This window comes from Pseudophryne corroboree, chromosome 6, assembly GCF_028390025.1.
Source record: "Pseudophryne corroboree isolate aPseCor3 chromosome 6, aPseCor3.hap2, whole genome shotgun sequence".
Lineage (NCBI taxonomy): Eukaryota > Metazoa > Chordata > Amphibia > Anura > Myobatrachidae > Pseudophryne > Pseudophryne corroboree.
Window position 1 is genome coordinate 380,075,122 of NC_086449.1, and position 20,133 is coordinate 380,095,254.

At 41.4% G+C, this 20,133-nt stretch overlaps 1 protein-coding gene across 1 annotated transcript in view; it reads right to left on the minus strand.

Moving 5' to 3' along the window:
- Window positions 1–20,133, minus strand: part of LOC134935301 (uncharacterized) — a 285,852-nt gene that overhangs the window by 148,227 nt on the left and 117,492 nt on the right. The window contains exon 5 of the mRNA XM_063930456.1: window positions 6,332–6,521. Within this exon, the coding sequence (XP_063786526.1) occupies window positions 6,332–6,521 (190 nt within the window). The remainder of the gene's footprint in view (window positions 1–6,331; window positions 6,522–20,133) is intronic.

Consider the following 20,133-nt stretch of genomic DNA (forward strand, 5'->3'; position numbering starts at 1 on the left):
AATTGGCTAGAAACAGCCCTGAGCCTATCCCTAACCGTGCCTACCCACAGCCTAAACCTAACCCCCGCCAGCTTAAATCTAACCCTCCCGCCACAGCCTAACCCTAACCTCACCAGGATACATAGTTTGGGATCCCATCTGTTGGGATGCCGGTGTCGGTATTCTGACAGGTGACGGGATTCCGGCACCAGCATTCAGACTGGCGGTATCCCGAGCATCAGTATCCCAACTACATCCCCTTTATACAAACACTACTGGGGCAGATGCAGAGGCGTATCTACCTATTGTCCCGGATGGCACTCGCCAGGGGTGCCAGCCGAGGAGGGGCACCACCCGACGGTGCCACCCGCGGCCAGGAGGTAGATACACTTCGTACCTTTGTTCCCCCTTCCCCTGGCAGTTCCTAACCCGCCCCGGCATCAACCACGGCAGGCAGCAGCTGGAGCCACTGTAAGGCGCCGAGGTCCGGCGCCGCACCGCATTACAATAAATAAAATGCTGCATAAACAACAGCTCCCAGCAGCCCTTGCTGCCAAAGCTCACAGAAGCAATTTTTAATTTTGGCTCATACTGTGTGGCATATGTGGATTTCGGCTCATACTGTGTGATATAATATGAATTTCAGCTCATACTGTGTGGCATAATGTGAATTTTGGCTCATACTGTGTGGCATAATGTGAATTTCGGCTCATACTGTGTGGCATAATGTTAATTTTGGCTCATTTCATGTGGCATAATGTGAATTTTGGCTCAAACTGTGAGATATAATGTAAATTTCAGCTCATACTATGTGGCATATGTGAATTTCGGATCATACTGTGTGATATGATGCGAATTTCGGCACATACTGTGTGATATGATGCGAATTTCGGCTCATACCATGTGGCATATGTGAATTTCAGGTTATACTATGTCGCGTAATGTGAATTTTGGCTCATTCCATGTGGCATAATGTGAAAGTTGCACAAGTACTAGATAGTATAAGGGGTCCTGCTATTGTGTTGAATAATGTGTATAAGGGACACGCCTCCTTTGAGTGGCCACGGCCCCTTTTACAGGGTGCGCGCATATTACAGCCTTTACCCTCACTTCAAAATTTCCACTTCGACCACTATAATATACACACACACACACACACACATAGTTACACCCACCTTCCCTATATGAAATAGGAGGGGGTGGCGCCGGTCCCCTACTTTGCCAGGGGTGCTCGGACCTCTAGATACACCCCTGGGCAGTTGTATTAAGCCTGGAGAAGTGATAAAGCAGTGATAAGTGCAAGGTGATGTAAAGTTCAATTATTTTTCTAATAAATATTTAAAATGCCAGCGTTAATATATATACTGCGGACGCAAGGCGCATCTTATTACCATATACGATAAAAGTGCGCTGAACGTCGCAACCCTATATCCCTTAAGAGAAAGTAAGCAGTCACACACATGGTATTACTGAGGTCCAACGCTCAGAGATGTATATATTTGATATTAAAAGGGTATGCATACAATATAACATATGTACAGTATATCATTCAGTTATAATACGTATATATATGGTTACAGTTACAATTACATAAGAAGCAGATACAGCCAACATACATCCCCCTGTCCCACAGAACTTTCCTCCATCTCAGCAAGCCACTAACTGAGCTTCCTGAGTGAGGGGAAATACATATATATTGTGTATTGGGGGAGGTACATGTCTTCTACTATTGGTCCAGGAGAGGTCTCTCATTCATGATGTGTTATTGGTCAGTTCATATGCAAGCAATGTCCAGTTTGAAGATGCAATTATAGGGGTTAGCCACTGTTTGTCATGGACCAGGGACTCACCTCCGGTGATGATCTCCAGGGGCTCTCTGTCAGATGGCTAGCGCTGCCACGGTGGAGGTCTGTGAGGGCCGCTGGTGTGCTGCAGCTGAGAGGGAGCTGGTGACTGTGCGGCCTGCTGTCACTGGAGCACTGTGCAGGGAGGCTGTCTGTGTAAGATCCCATGCTCTGGAGCACTGTGCAGGGAGGCTGCCTGAGCAAGCTCCCCTTCTCTGGTGTGTCTGCAGTACTGGGGGCCGCCATGTTGGAGACCAATTCATAGTATGCCAATGGGACTTGGTCTCTGGTCTCTTCCAGCCAATCACAGGCTGAGCTCTCTGGTAAAGGGAGCAATCCGGTTTCAAACCTTGCCAGTGCTTTATGTTTCTGTCCCAGTACAGGTGTTTTAGCTCTGCGCTCCCACAGGTCCACCTGTGTGCCTTTCAGTGTCTCTTGGATTTTCAGCTCCACGGAATTCTCACCTCGGCTGTCGTTTGCTGCACAACTACCAGTGGTTACCCCGGCCTCGCGGGTCACAGCTTGCCACTTAGGACAGTGTCTCCTGGAGGTCTATCCATAGAGGATTTCCCAGCAGTTCTGCAGTGCTTTTCAGTTACGTCTAACAATCATCCACTCTGCAAAACACCTTCAGTGTTCTTCAGTCATGTCTAACAATCATCCATTCTGCAAAACCACTTCAGTGTTCTTCAGTCACATCTAACAATCATCCATTCTGCAAAACCCCGTCAGTGTTCTTCAGTCACGTCTAACAATCATCCATTCTGCAAAACCCCTTCAGTGTTCTTCAGTCACGTCTAACAATCATCCATTCTGCAAAACCCCTTCAGTGTTCTTCAGTCACGTCTAACAATCATCCATTCTGCAAAACCCCTTCAGTGTTCTTCAGTCACGACAATTAACTATCCAACGTGCAGATTCTGCAGTATTCACTAGCCATATCAGACAGTCGTTTATTATACAGACTTTTTCAATACTCTGCCCATGAATACTCTGCATCCTAATCTCTTGGAATTCTTCATCTGTGTTCTTCCAATATTAGCTCTTATATGTATTTCCGTTAATAAAAGCATATGAGAAGAAACTACATTTGTCCTCCTCGTTTTCTCCTCGCAGAGGCCTGCACTTCTACCGCTAGCACACATCCAACGGATTCACAAATTCTACCGGCTGTGACACTGTTTTCTGCTGCACACATGCTATTTTTCAGGAAGTTCTTTTGTTCACTTTAGAATGTGGCTTCATATTCATACATTTAATCATAACTAATCGTTGCAATGTGCTACAATCTACCCATAGCTATCAAATTAACACACACATTCTCCTGATCATTTTGACACTAAGCATGATATGCTTAACTTGTTCCGTTCCAATAATACATATATATCTGATGTTATACTCTATTATATAGATACATTATAATGTCTGGTGCTTGACATGTTTTTTCTATGTGTAATTTATGTGTTGTATGAAATATGTGTTGAATATATCTTTGTGGCTTGTCTGAGTGAATGCATATGCTACCATATAGCCTTTGCACGCTGCGTGTATGCGCACAAACAGAGACCCATCTGTTTGGAGTTTGTATGTGGTGTGTATGTAATATTTTTGACTTCGACAGTGATAACGCACCAGCCAATCAGATCCTAACTGTAAATTTACATATTGGAGCTGATTGATTGGTGAGTTATCACCTTGTACTTATCACTGCTTTATCACTTCTCAGGCTTAATACATCTGCCACACTGTAAGCTATAACAGTAATTTCAGGTGTAAAATACTGTATAAGGGTTCTTTCCAACCTTTTCTAAAATTCTAAAATTACTGAAAAATCACTTTGGAAAAAAATTTCTGCACTGTGAATACTTTCATTAAAAGACTTGATGTCTTACGTTTTTCCACCAGTAAAAAAAAATCAGCTATTTCTCAAGTCGCATATTGAAGAAAAGTCATGGATATTCACAGCAAACTCGCACCCAACAGTCTCTAGATACTATCTGTCTTATATACATACAGTACTGTAGGTATGGATGCTGTCATACACCCATTTGTGTAGTGTTTAATCCATACATTTGCACTGTGCATTACTACAAAAAATTGCATACATATGGTAATATACAGCTTTGTTTGCATCTGCAAATTCCTGTCCCGTTGTGACTGGAGAGGCACAACAGGCAACAAAAGTGACTCTATAACACTGGTGATAATGACAGTCGCCAGCGCTAGATAGCTGCTTCTGATTGGCTGATATGTGCTTTTTCAAAAAATTGTATGTATATATACAGTATATAGATAAATAAATAATTCTCAAGTGTTTTTGTGGATATGTTTTAAAATCTGTGTTTTTGCTATTTCCATTTGTACGCCGAAAGGAATTTTTTATCTGCTTTGATATAGAAGGGTTTATTTTATATTTAAATGTAACTGAATAGCAAAAGCATTTTTTTCTTTATAAAAAAAAAATTTTAAAAAGCTTTTTATATGACTACGGCCTGATTTGTTCCAGAAGCGAATTGTTCATTGTTTGCTCATTTTTTATGTATGTTCCTGTCACTGTTTGGAGCACTTCTAAACAATGAGAAAGGGAATTTCATGGGTGGGCAGTGTAGTATATTTCTGCCATTATGCTCCATATTCTAGAATAAAGTAATGTGCAGTAACCAGTAACCCCTAACTCCTAAACATTCCAGATCTCCATTTTGTTATTATTATTTTTTTTATATAGGGGAACATAAATCAACAATAATGAAAAATATGTGTATCACCACACAGTGGAACTGACTGCCCATTCGCCTGTCTATCACAAAAATAAATATGGTAAGTCACTCTCCTATGTATGTTATGTAAATATAGTCTACAAAGTGGTAATAAAACAATATATTTTTGTCCCAGGCCAGGACCTGTATAAAATAAGGGCAAAGTATTCCGTAGAAGAATAAATAAGATAATTAGTGACAAAGTCATAATCAAAATAAATTTGCTAAGTTATTTTAACCCAGTGAATAAGAAAGTCATCAATGAGATGTAAAGTGTTGAAGTTAGTGACAGTGACTGATAAAGATACTTAATAGGTTGCGAGTGGAAGCAGCATAGAATTGAGTGTTGAACAGATACAGTAAGTACTGTTGAACAGCTGAACAAAAAGTTAGAGGTTTAAATGAAAGTTACGTACTGTAACCGACTACTGGACAGTGCCTTTCATCTCTTGTGCTTGGGATAGGAAGACACCAAGTTCCTCTTCAAACTTTTATATTGCCCTGTTGGAATGAAGTTTAACCAATTGCTATGATGTAAACTCTCCCTATTAATATAAGTTCTAGAGCCAGTAGCTTTGACAAAATGACATGTCTTAATTCGTCCATCTTCCACATAAATGGCTAAATCAAGAAAGTCAACTGTATGTTGGCTCACATTAAAACTTAACACTGTGTTCCTTTCATTATTATTTAAAATTTAACAAAACTGATTAAGAATTTCTTCATCCCCCTTCAACTAAATAAAATATCAATATACTGTTGCCATGACACTAGGTTTACCCCAAAGGAATTGTTATTCCAAATAGAGTCATTTTCCCATAATCCTATAAAAATATTAGCATAAATCAGGGCGAACATGGTGCCCATAGCGGTACCACTTTTCTGAATATAAAACTATTTAAACAAAATATAAAAGGATAAAACCAATCCCTTCAATTAAAAATTATTGTAAGCGTTTGTCAAGGGAAGACTCAATCAGTAACCTACGTACAGCGTCAATACCCTTTTGATTCTCTATAATAGTATAGAGTGAGGTGACATCTACGGTAACAAAAAATATTCCTCTTGCCACTCAAGACTATATAAAAAATTCAAGACATCCCTTGTAATTTTCAGATGTGAGGGATTGTTTAAAACCAGGAGTTGCATATAGAAATCACTGAATTGTGACAGACATGCTGTGAGCGAATCCACCTCGGAGACAACAGGCCTGACTTAGATTACTACTGGTGTATGCTATGAAATTCCCTTTTTTCTATTAAGCATTAAAGACTATAAAGGAAGCAATGTTACTGAAGGAACTATACTTGGAAGATAAGCTCATAAACAACAAACGCTGACAGATTAATTACTCATATCTATTTTCGGTAGCGTTAGAGGTGACACTGCTGCACCTGTTTGCATTAGTGGATGTGTGTGTGTGTGTGTGTGTGTGTGTGTGTGTGTGTGTGTGTGTGTGTGTGTACTTGTCTGATTCACATAATTTTCCAAATTCAGGTCCTTAGTAATAGGTCTAACAATGATGAAATCTGTGATGCAAGGTAATGTGATGTGAGCTGTTGTATTTTATTGAAAGAACCCATGCTTATTAATGTGGATTACAGTTTATGCTACATTCCAGGCAGCCCCATTCACATTCATAGCATTATGTGGCTGGACTCAACAGATATTCACTTGGGATAATATGAACAAATGGGGTTTATGCCCTTTTCGCATTATAATAGAGTTTTACAATTTAAAATGCTTCATTACCTTATTTGAGTTCAAATGCAACTGGGTGAGGTTTGCATGTGATGGTAGGTCCTTAATAGTTCTAATTTTGTTATGGGACAAGTTGAGAAAGATCAGTCGGGAACAGGTTTTAAACAGCTCCATATGTGTAATTGCATTGTAACTTAGGTCTAGAACAAGCAGATTAGGCAGCATGGTGAGCCCAGGAATGCTGCAAAAAATAGAAAATAGATAATTGGTTATACAATTTTAGGATCTTCCAATATAATCAATTAATTCTGACATTTATACATTAATTGATGATAGATTTTGTAAGGTGTGGGTTTTCAAAACAGCAATAAGAATAAATGATAAAAAATCTTGATTTAGCATATATTCGTATTGCTGTTTTAAAGCTATCGGACAACCCGCACCATACTGAAATGAGGAATTGGCAAATGGCAGTGTGCACTCTGGGAGTTAATAACACTACTCAACAAATTGTAAAAAAAAATCTGTGCATCTGGCATGTGAATATGTGTTTTCACCTAATTTAGGGAGGCTGGATTCAGTGGGGAAAAAAATCTGACTTCTCTATCACGTCACATTTATTAGATAAACACAAATAACAAAAGAGGTAATAGTTATAATAGCTAAATCTGAAAAAAGTAAGAGAAGAAAAAATTGTAATTAATCTCTATAGGATTGAAATATTCTCACTGTATTCATTTTAAAATACTAATACAATTACAGAAACGCTTAAAAACTGCAGAAACTAGACTTCAGAAACTCTTAACAATCTAAATTGCAATGGTTAATAAAAGATAAAATTTAAAGTCACTTTTCTTTACGGAAATAGGATGTTGACACATTCAGTTTGTACAGTGTCTAAATGGTCTCATTAAAAAGGAACCAGTAGTACTGTAGCTCTGCATCATTGCAGGATCCCAGCACCCTAGATAGCAATGTTCCTTTGTCAGAATGTCTTGGTGAAAACATTTTCTCTGCTCATCACTTACACTACCCAGATTGTCAGACCATATTCTTGTAGTTGTTCAGTAGTTCATTCACGATGGACACATAGTTGTCCTCTTTTCTTCACCACAAGAATCCACGCACAATAGCCTTGTTGGAAGACCAAGCAACAGACTCAATTTCCATCAATTTAGCAATTGAACTGAAAGCCTCGCCATCTTTATCCAGAGCTTTCACATAATTCTTCAATAGGCCCAACTTAATGTGAAGTAGAGGTAAAATCATTTTATGCACCTTAACCAATGGAGTGTACTTGACGTTTTTCTCTCCAACTACATAGGTTTCTCTCTCTGGCCACTTCTTTGTGATATACAGGAGCCAGCAAGCATTCAATGCTAATAGGAGGGTTCTGCCCCATGACCAGCACATGGAGGAGAATGAGGAAGATGGGGAGGGGGATTCTGATGACAGAGGATGAGGAGTCTGGGCAGGATGCATACCCCATAGCACAGGTGGAAGGGAGTTTTGCCGAGCACGTACTGTGAATTTACATTTTTCAAAATATCTCCAAAACCTTATGTGATATCAATGGTGTATTTGGATTCTACACACAAAATTATATGGGAATTGAATCATGGCAGATGCAAAATGGCTACTGCAATTTAATTCTGGCTTAGTCAAAATAATTTATACTGTGTATAAATATGCAGATTTGGTGTCCTGAGATTGTTTACACAAGTTGGTAAGAACAACAGACAAAAAAACTCTTCCAGGAGCACTCTTAACTACAAATCAAAAATAGAAAAATTATTTGAAAAAATTACACATTTAAAATCTAACTTTTCATATTAGCCCTTAAAACATATAATTGGATAAAAAAAAATAGGAACACATAAGCCCCAAGTCTGTGTGCATTCACAGGTGTATTATGTTTCATAAAGCTTCAAAATACCTGAAATTAGGTGAAAATATTAACAAAACAAATACAATTTGTAGAAAAAAAATGAAAGGTTGAATACCATATGGAGTCTAAAAACTCACTGGGATGTTGATCTCCTGCTATCATCATGTCACATCTAGGCTAGATATATATGCCCTAACATACAGTCAACATAAAGAGGCAACTACAGTATGTTGTCAATATCATATGGCCAAATAGTGCCAAGGCAATTAGTTACCAGAGATGACAAACGGCTATGTTGGAAAATAACTTTGAAGTTAAGAGTGTTCCTGGAAGAGATTTTTTAGTCTGTGGTTCTTACCAACTTGTGTAGTCTCTCTACAAAAATTTCTGGGAGCACCACCAGTGTATAGAATAACAAACAATTGTCAGTTTTGATAATGGTTAATGTATGATTGTGGTATTACTATCCTTCTACTAGTGCTGACTTATTTCCTCCTTCGTCCTGAGAGTGCTGCATTAAAGCATTCAATTGGTCATTGTGAAGATGTCACCCCCTGTCCCAGAGAGAAGAAACACTCCCAGCAGTGATATCCAGTTACTAAGATGCTCTACCCTTTCCACAGGATGTCACCGCTGGGAATGTTTTCTGCAACACATACTGTAGTAAAGAACTGTCGCTAGGATGAGGCATGTTGCCAAAACATCAATTCGCCATCATCTAAGGCAGGCCTGGACAACCTGTGGATCTCCAGCTGTTGTAAAACTACAAGTCCCATCATGCTTTGCCACAGTTTTGCTATTAGGGAATGCTAAAACTGTGGTAAGGCATGCTGGGATGTGTAGTTTCACAACATCTGGAGAGCCAGAGGTTGGCCAGGCTTGATCTAAGGGCACATTATGGAAGAAAAATGTTATGTATTGTGTTTACATCAGTAAACATCAGTAAAGATTATTGGACATTCTTCTACTGAATTTTAATTTTAATCACTCACAGTTTATTTTCTAGTCACAATAAAAAAACGTATACACTGATTATAGCAATTGTTTTGTATGTGTCATGTGCAGCATCAGCAAATCTGTCAGTTCAGCTTTCGGCATTGATCAAGCACCTGGATGCTGCTGCTGCTCTCTCTTCTTTGTATTTCTGGTTGTTCCTGGTAATTAGGATACTAGCTGCACAGCTTATGTGGAGTAACTCGTTAACTAATATTACTCATGTTTTGCTGGTTATTCTTATGACTTACCTCTGCTTCAGTTTGTAGAACTACAGGTGATAGCTAGGTCCTGCATAGTTCTCTCCCACTGCCTCAGCTCCTGCATTCAACAACTGACTCCACAGGTGTCTACATTCTGTAATTACAGCTGGTTACCTGAATCCTACTATTCAGTCTGTCAGCCTGCTCAGTCTGCACTGCAGCTGCATGATATATCAGTTACTGGAGGGTCTGTCTGGTGCTCTCAGCTAATTGGTCCAGCTTTGTTCTTTTAAGCCTCTCAATCCCAAGATGCTTTGCCAGTTATAGCTCATGCTTCCTGTGTTCAGCTCCATGGTTCATGTCTCTGGTTCCAACTATCTGTCCAGTGGGATTTGCCTTGTCCCTGCATTGAATTCCAGCTTCACCATCTTGCTGACGAACTTAGTCTGCTGACTACCGTTACCCTGTCTCCAAGTGTCTGCACCCCAGTCCATCCGTGTACCGCTACCTCCTGTGTCTCTCCTAGAGTTCCTGCTGTTGTTCCATCTCCACAGCCCCAGTATACCATCTGGCTGTGTGCACCCTGCCACCTTCTCCAGTTCCTGTTTGTTCCTGCGTACCGCTGCGGTTTGTCATGTACATCTGGACTATCATACCACACCTCTGCCATAATTCTAGTCCAGTTCAGGTATCGAGTGACCCAGACAGGGGGCCGCGACCTGCACGTCGGGAGCCGAGAAGCCCATATCCCCTTGCGGGGTTCTCTGGTGAAAACCTCCTGGCGTGTTAAGACTCCGCGCCTCTGTTCTGGGTAACGTCAACTACTTGGTACCTGACCCCAAGTCCCAGATTCTGCACCAAGTCTCTGACATTCAACCCGTCCCTGACATTGACCCCAAGTTCTAGATTCTGCACCAAGTCTCTGACATTCACCCAGTCTCTGACAGTATGAGAATGTAGATTACCTACACAACTGCCAAACGTGTTTAACTATAAATTCACTTATTAAACCTTATACTGCAGATGTGTCCACATACATGGGCCCTCATTCCAAGTTGATTGCTTGCTAGCTACATTTAGCAAAGCATAGTCGCCGCCCATGGGGGAGAATATTTTCGCTTTGCAAGTGTGCGAACGTCTTTGCAGCGGAGCTCTGCAAAAACATTTTGTGCCGTTTCAGAGTAGGTCTGGTATTACTCAGTCCTTGCGATCACTTCAGTGTTTTTGTTCCCGGAATTGATGTCAGACACCCGCCCTGCAAATGCCTAGACACGCCTGCGTTTTGCCAAACACTCCCAGAAAACGGTCAGTTGACACCCACAAACGCCCTCTTTCTGTCAATCTCCTTGCGACCGACTGTGCGAACGGAATCGTCGTAGAAGCCATCGCTGGGTAATGAACCATGGTGTACTCGTACAACACGCCTGCGCATTGCGGTGCATACGCATGCGCAGATTAGGCCCATTATGCCATGATCGCTGCGCTGCGAAAATCCGTAGCAAGCGATCAGCTCGGAATGACCCCATGAATCCTGATATCTTGGCAAATAGCCCCATTTGGCGCACCACAGACTTGTGATTAAGCCATGCCATACATTCCGCCATACAGTTTTGTATCAATGTTCATCTTATTCACATCATATTACTAGTGCAACAAAAGTACAATGCATGAATACTGTGGATACTGGAGCTGGTTTGCATGTACCATACTTCAAATCACGCAGCATTGTGCTTAAACTGCAATTTTATATCAACTCCATTGCGACAAATTTACTAATCCCAATTGTCCAGGAAACTATAAGCAACTTTGGATGTAGCTACCATGTGCCACAGACACTAAATTCAGAAATAAAATACAATAGTACAAAAGTCCAGGGCTTGCTACCCATTGCAGAGCAACAACGTTGCGCCATGCGTCTCGCACCATATGGTGCAAAAAGTATAGTTGTATGAGGACATATCAGTATATAGAGAGCCTTTGAGAAAGAGCCCACAAGTGTTGAAATGTATAGGTGATTTGTAGTAGCAGGTCTCGCATGGGATATACATGTGGTGTTGAACACTAACTTCAAAGTGAGCATCTGGAGTTAATATTTACAGATTTCCTTAAAGGCATGCATTAAAGATTTTCCTTAAACTCTATGGACAGGTTTTTTTTTTTACATGCACAGTACATAATACAAAAATGTGAAATACAAGCAAGATACAGAGAAATCTCCACCTAATGGAAGAAGGAAGGGGGGGGGGGGATTGGTGGAGTTGCCGGGGAAAGGAGTTCTGCCACCTCTCCAGGACTTCTTTAAGCCCTGCATATATAGTCTGAGCAGTGACTAGGTTATGTTTAGGTCTCTAGGATTTATCTATAACAAACGTTCAGTAAGTTTAAAGGGTTTTCTTATTAACATTCAGGAGGTCTGTATGGGTTGATTGCCACATTACATTTATATGTGGAGAATCCATTAGCTCTTATATTTAGCAATAATTAGTGAAGAAGTATATATATTAATGTAATATTGCATTTGCCTTATTGCCTTGCCATTCACACATATAATGCAACTGACTCAGAGCCTACTGCAATTCAGCATGAGTTATAGTTTTGCAAAAAACTACAACTCCTTTCTCTAGCAAGCAGGGGGCTGTCCAGCACAGGGCAAGGGTGCCCGCATGCTGGGTCCTTCCCCCCTGCTAAAATGCAAGCGAGTCGCTAAACAGCAATGCGCTTGCAACTTTAGAGCAGCCCATTGTCTTCGCTGCTTAGCTATGAAGGCAGTCGCCGGGCCGCCATGTTTTGGGTTGCAGCGGCTGCGTGTAATGTCACCCAGCAAGCGGTCCGGACATGCCTCCGCTGCCTGGGCTGCACCCCCCCAATGCCACGATGCCACCCATACAATGCCGCAATGCTGTCCCGTCACCGTCCCCTGGTACATGGTTATACGTACTTATAAAATGCCATTGTTGCATTTAATTTTTGTTTATATATGATTGTATTAAAATATGGTGACATGTCACATGTTTTTGAGAGATCTACAGGGTATTTGTGTAACTGAAGTGCTAAAAGAGTTCCACTCTTCATTAATTTATATATTTCATACATGTTATGAAGGGCAATTGCATGATTTGAATGGGGAAGTTTCCAAATGTATGGTTGCAACCAGGGACGTCAGAACGTTTTTTGTTTGGGGTGGGGGTGGGGCAAGATAAAATCTCAGTTTGGCCCCCCTAGCTCCTGGCCTCCATAGACAGCTCTCTTGCACCTGTATGGAACTCTATGGAGCAGCTGGGAGTGGCCCCTTGTACACATTACACCTGTTAGAGCCTCTTACACATATTATGCCAAGTAGAGCCCATTACACACATTATGCCAGGTAGAGGCCATTACACACATTACGCCTGGCAGAGCCCGTTACATGTTACACTTTACGCCTGGTAGAGCCTGTTACACATTATGCCTGGTAGAGCCCATTACACGTGTTGAAGTCAAAAATATTACATAGAGAGAACATACAGACTCCACACATTATGAGTCGCTATACTTGCGAATACGCACAGCGCACACCGCAATATATGGTAACATACGCATTTAAACAGACATGCCACAAAGATAGATTCAACACATATTTCATACAGCACATACATTTAAACATATCAAGCACCAGACATCATAAGGTTTCAAATTATATAATGGAGTAACGTCATGTATGTGTATTGTTGGAGCGGAGCAAGATGGACATGTTGTGCTTGGTGTCAAAGTAACCAGATTAATGTGTGTGTCAATTTGATGCCTGTGATTAGGTTGTAGCACATTGCCATAAGTAGATATGATTACATGTATGAAAGGTAAGTCACTCTTATTAGAACAATGAATTTCCTGGAAGACAGCATGCTTGCAGCTTACTACCAGTGGCTATCTCCTGTAATTACACCAGGCTGGACGTTGCTTGCATATGAACTGACCAATGACTCATCATGAATGAGAAAGTTCCCTCCTCTAGACCAATAACAAGAGATCTGTACACGCCCAACAGCCTGAGTGTATTGCTGAACACACATACCGAAGTCTCTGTTTGTCCCAGATGCTGATCGAGATGGGTTTCTGCCAATACGCTGCAGTGAGCATGGAGGGAGAGCTAAAGATAGAGGAGGGGGAGCGTAGTGAGCATTGAGGGAGATGGTAATTGTATTGCTGGCCGTGTCTGTAATGAATTAGTTTGTAATAACTGCTTCCTGTGTAAATTGCAACCATGTAACTATATATATACTGTACATTGTGATATATTGAATACATATCCTTTTAATAATAAATATATACATCAATGAGCTTTGGAACTCAGATAATGTGTGGGTGTATTGTTTTCTCTTATGGGATGTAGTGTTTTGTGATGTATAGCACACATTCATAGCACATGGTAATAAGATGCGCAGGCGTCCACAGTATATATTAGAGCTGGCATTTTAAATATTTGTTAGAAAGTAATTTGACTTTTACAGATGGGGCGCATCCGCGATATCACGTTCTTAATGATTGCACCGTACAAACGCGGCTGTGGTCTACCAGCTAATGATGGACGCATCGCGATATGCTGCTGAATCACGTGCTGTGTTTTTTTTTGTGTGTGTTATCAGTAAGGCGCTGATATGAAATTCAAGGGACAGTGTGTTTCTCACAATATTTAAAATGCTACAGCATATTTTTATTGTTGCAAAACAAGGTTCAAATAAGTCATATTGTGTTTGATTCAGATTGGATTGTTTATCTGTTAAGCAAATTTAAAGAACATTTAAAAGTTGCTGCATAGCCATAATATAGCTGTGTTAGCATGCTGAGAAAATTCGTATATTTTTAAACTCAGACCTAAAGTAACTTTTGGTGCTTGTATAGTGTGATTTCTTTGTGACAAAAGAGCCGCATGGTCTGTCCTCCATTTTGGGCTAGCCACATGGCCTGTCCACCATCTTGTTCAAGCCACATGGATGTGAAAGGGGGAGGAGCAGTGGCCATTTTAGGAACGTCACTTTCTAAATAGCTGGCTTTCAGTCTGGTTAGAATAATCAGTTTCTTTTGTCACAAAGTTTCCACATATCTACAAATCCAGCACCATTTACAAGTTACCAATGAAATTTATTTAACCCATGCCATAGTCAATTACATATAGTTTCAATTGGGCCTAGTGAGAGTAAATGGTGAGATAAGTGAATACTTTTTTTTTTCTATTGTCTGTGTGTAGTTCCTTTACATCAAGTGGGAGAGTGGCACACAGATAGGAAAAAAAGAGAGAGAGTTTTTTTCCCTTTCTTTTTCTTCCAAGACTTGTTGACTCTGTTTACTAGGGTAGGATAGCCATTGAAATGTTAATTAACTTGTGTAACTACTTTCTTGTACAAGCAAGGCAAATATCTTTGATATGCAAATTAGAGGCAGTGAAGGGGTGAGGTGTCTCATAGGAGTGCAGTAAATGGTATATATATATTATATTATTATAATTATGTGTATATTTATATCAGTGTATGTTCTGCAAGATAGCTATCCAATCTGAATCATAGCATTTTAATTACAGATTATTGCAGTCATTATAAATCTGTGTGAAATCGGATACATTTATTTGCTATATATATATATATATATATATATATATAGTACAGCAGGCCCGGCACTCCTCGAGAGGTGATATAGCTGGGTTTGGTGCCCTTACAAAAACAGCATGTAGAGAGACAAAGGTACAGATGTAGCCACCTTTATCTTGACTGTTTCTCCGCCGAGACGGGCGTTTAGCCACGCTAAGGCGATAGCTGAGTTTAATCACAGGCAGGCGCGTTGAGACGATCTAGATACTCATCATGCATTACACATCTCCACCACTGTGTGGCTAATGCTCCACTAATCCAGTACTTTCGATCGTACAGTATAGCGGCGGATTGATCTACAGCTCTGGCAATACTGTAGGCGTAACGGGAGGCGGTGGAAAAAGTATGGAGTACAGTACTGTACTGTATGTGTATGGAGACGCAACTACAGTAATTGTGTAAAAGGAAGAATGTACAGTACAATGTATAAACACCGTGCTTTTAAAATATATGAGCGTCTGAGTTCGCTAATGCATAATGGGAATGGAGGACTAGCAGAAGGCGGAGGAAAACACCGTGCTTTACAAATGCGAGCGTCCGAGTCCTCTAAGGCATAAACCAACAGCAATGGGGCGGGGGCCGGGCGCTGTTTGCAGTACTTTCACACATGAAATTAGAAATCTCTCATGAGGCGTCGTGGGCTAGGGGTGAAGGCTCCCACCTCCCTCACTGGGGGTCCAGGGTTCGAGACATGATGTGCTTTCTTTCTTTTTTTTTTTTTTTTCTGTAATAATGCACTGTATTATTTTATTTACATTGTAAGACAGTCAATGGAAGGATGCACACAGGTTTCACATAAATCAAAGTACATCTGCAGGAGCGATTCTTTACGCTAAATGCACCCAAACAGCGTGAATGAAATGAGTGTATTCTGACGCTACCAACTAAGCAAAACAGTACTGTAGATCTTCAGCGTTTGTGCATTGCACAGGACCTGAATTTCCTCCCTGTGCAGGCCCCCAGGGGGGAAGGGCGATGGGGGTAGGGGGGAGACGATGGAAAATACTGTGCCTTTGAAATGCAATTACAGTACATGAGCGTCCGAGTACACTACGGCATACTGTAAACCAACACCAATGGGAAGGAAGTGCCAACCTTATTTTTAATGTGTTCCCGTGACATTCACTTTAACATTTTTTTTTTTCTCTCCAATACAGTACATCCAATGGAAGGATGCACACAGGTTTCACATAAATCAAAGTACATCTGCAGGAGCGATTCTTTACGCTAAATGCAACCTACAGTACGGTACTGTAAGTGAGCAAAATAGTACTACAGTGGGCGTTTGTGTATTGCACATGACCTGCATTCCCTCCCTGTCTACTGCATGATCTGTGCAGGCTCCCATGGGGGAAGGGCAACAGGCTAGCAGGAGGCGGAGGAAAACACCGTGCTTTACAAATGCGAGCGTCCGAGTCCTCTAAGGCATAAACCAACAGCAATGGGGCGAGGGCCGGGCGCTGTTTGCAGTACTTTCACACATGAAATTAGAAATCTCTCATGAGGCATCGTGGGCTAGGGGTGAAGGCTCCCACCTCCCTCACTGGGGGTCCAGGGTTCGAGACATGATGTGCTTTCTTTCTTTTTTTTTTTTTTTTCTGTAATAATGCACTGTATTATTTTATTTACATTGTAAGACAGTCAATGGAAGGATGCACACAGGTTTCACATAAATCAAAGTACATCTGCAGGAGCGATTCTTTACGCTAAATGCACCCAAACAGCGTGAATGAAATGAGTGTATTCTGACGCTACCAACTAAGCAAAACAGTACTGTAGATCTTCAGCGTTTGTGCATTGCACAGGACCTGAATTTCCTCCCTGTGCAGGCCCCCAGGGGGGAAGGGCGATGGGGGTAGGGGGGAGACGATGGAAAATACTGTGCCTTTGAAATGCAATTACAGTACATGAGCGTCCGAGTACACTACGGCATACTGTAAACCAACACCAATGGGAAGGAAGTGCCAACCTTATTTTTAATGTGTTCCCGTGACATTCACTTTAACATTTTTTTTTTTCTCTCCAATACAGTACATCCAATGGAAGGATGCACACAGGTTTCACATAAATCAAAGTACATCTGCAGGAGCGATTCTTTACGCTAAATGCAACCTACAGTACGGTACTGTAAGTGAGCAAAATAGTACTACAGTGGGCGTTTGTGTATTGCACATGACCTGCATTCCCTCCCTGTCTACTGCATGATCTGTGCAGGCTCCCATGGGGGAAGGGCAACAGGCTAGCAGGAGGCGGAGGAAAACACCGTGCTTTACAAATGCGAGCGTCCGAGTCCTCTAAGGCATCGCCCCGTAGCCTGCACAGCTTATGCCATTTCTCATTCCATACCCAACTGCTGCATGCCACGAGGTGGGGGTTCAGGAGGTGGGGGTTCATGGGTAGTGGTCGTTTTGACAGTGTGCTATGCGATTGAGTCCGGTGTACCGTAATACTGTATGCAATCCTACAGTGGCTTATCCCTCCCCTGTGTATTTTGGCTAGGGGATTGTGACGCTCCTTCAGCATTGCCCCATAACCTGCACAAGGGTTCAGGGGCGGCGGCCATTTTGCCAGTGTGCTACAGTATGTCATCGAGTCCGGTGTACCATAATATGCATACTGTGTATTTTAGCTAGGGGATTGTGACGCTCCTTCAGCATTGCCCCATAGTCTGTACAATCTGGACTATTACTTGCTCCGTAGCCTAGGGCCTCTGTGGGGCAAGGAGTCATAGGTGGTAGCCATTTCTATTCAGTCTGCCCAGCTACAGAATTGTATGTGTACTGTGTACGGAGCATAGTACCTTAACCTGCATAGAACCTGCACATTATGGTACACCGGACTCGATCGCATAGAACCGCTCATGCAGCTACTGTATGCCCTGGTTTACAGTATGTGAATAAAAAAAATAATAAAGTGTCTGAAAAAAACTACAGTAACATGCATTCGTACTTAAGGAATCGAACCCTGGACTCTGAGTATAGGAAGCGAAACACTTCACCACTTCGCCGCAGACAAATGTATAAATCCGTTGGTTTTGATTATGCTGTAATGGCTACGGGATTAGGACGATAACATACTGTAGAAAATTCCTAATCTTGAGAGGCAATAGTGAACTTGTAACACACATCCATTTGCGACAGTGTACACTACTGGTTTTACAGTACTGTGTTTTGTCTGCGGGACTTGGACGCTCACATACAGTATTCATAAAGTATTGTAGATGGATCATATACTGTATGCTGTACTACTGTATTTGCGTCGGTGTCGTACTGTATATACAGTACTGTATTAAATAATGCAGCGTAATGAGTACAGTATTTGCTGTATGCAGCGTAATGAGACGCCTTAGTAAAGTAGTCCTTATTATGTATGTCAGTATTGTATTTTACGGGAGACCACACGCATGCGCAGTGGTGATTGTAAAAAGCGACATCTGGTGGCTGATCGCAGGTATTACACGTAAAGGTAACGCCAAACGTCAAATGTCTGTCTCCGTGCGATTAGATAGCCTCTCTGTGGCTAGGCGCGCCTCGCTACGCCACAGTACGCTGCGTATGGTCGAACGGGACAACCGCCGCGGCCACTCAAGATAAAGGTGGCTACATCTGTACGGCACTCATAACCACTTGTCAGCAAAAAACGACAGGAAACCGTTCAGTAGTACAACGTTTCAAACTCTGTATTGAGTTTTTCGTCAGGTAAACATATAATTACAGACAATCACTCACCTTATAACCCCTCCAAACTACCATCACCCGCCCCGTGATTGCACGCGCCGTCGGGCGCAGGAGACCCGGCCCGTCCCTCTGACGCGACTATCCTGACGTCACCGCGTATGCACACGGCGCACGTCATGCGCGTAACCAAGCAACATCGTAAACAAAGCCGCTAGATCTCACCATGGTAACGCAAACGCATGATACAATACCTTCAATTACACTGCACATGCTAGACAAATAAGCAGCTAACATCAGAGACATCGTGATTGAAAAACCTAACAATAACAGTGTTGATAAATGTACTTGCTTACTTGAAAACACATTTTTTTAAAAAAACAAGAAACTTGAATAGTTAAGGCATCAAAAAAGACCAACCATTAAGTGGCTACATGTTATTATATTGCAACCCTAACAGAGAATATTTCTCCAGGGCACAGAATCATCTCAATTATAATATATATCAACATCATACCATGTCCAGATATTATGGATACATAACACATGCTCAGAGAACCATAATGTTAACGAAAACTAACAAATGAATTCATCTCATTTAACCCTTTAGGATGTATAACATCCAACCTATGGATCCACTCTGCTTCTCTCTTTAGTAATTTTAAATTGCGATTGCCACCTCTACGATCTATAGGGATGTGGTCAATCATTCTATATCGTAAGCAATTTAATGGATGTCGTGCTTCAACAAAATGACGGGCAACAGGTTGCTCGCTGGTACCTTTATTGATGGCCAAACGTATTGAAGAGCGATGTGCCGCCATGCGCTCCTTAAATTTACGTTGGGTTTTCCCAATGTAAGAGAGCCCACATGGGCAGATCAATTGATACACCACGTGGGTACTCTCACATGTCAGGTGGTGACGGATCTTATATTTGGTGCCCAAATGTGGGTGACAAAATGTGTCCCCAGAGATCAAAAAATTACATGTTGTGCAAGAACATTTAAAGCAACCTTTGCGGGCAACAGATAAAAAATGTTGTTTAGTGTGGGGTAGATCACTAGATATATCGGTTTTGACCAATAAGTCTCTAAGATTTTTCGAGCGGGAATAACATGGTCTGAGATTACTGCCTTGTAGACCAACCTCTGTGTCTGAAGCTATAACAGGCCATAATTTTTTTGACACAGCATTGATAATTGGTGATGCTGTAGTAAAGCGATTAACCCAATTAAATTTATTGGTTTCACATTTAGGTATTTGTTTCTGTAGCAAAGTATCCCTATTCAATGCCATCGCCCTTTCTTTAGCATCCAGAAGATCCGCATATCTATACCCCCTAGATAAACATTTATTGATTAAAATATCAATTTGAGAGGCAGCCAATGCATCATTAGTGTTAATTCTCCTAATACGTACCATCTGAGAGAAGGGTACACTCTTTTTCACATGTATTGGATGGCAGCTATTAA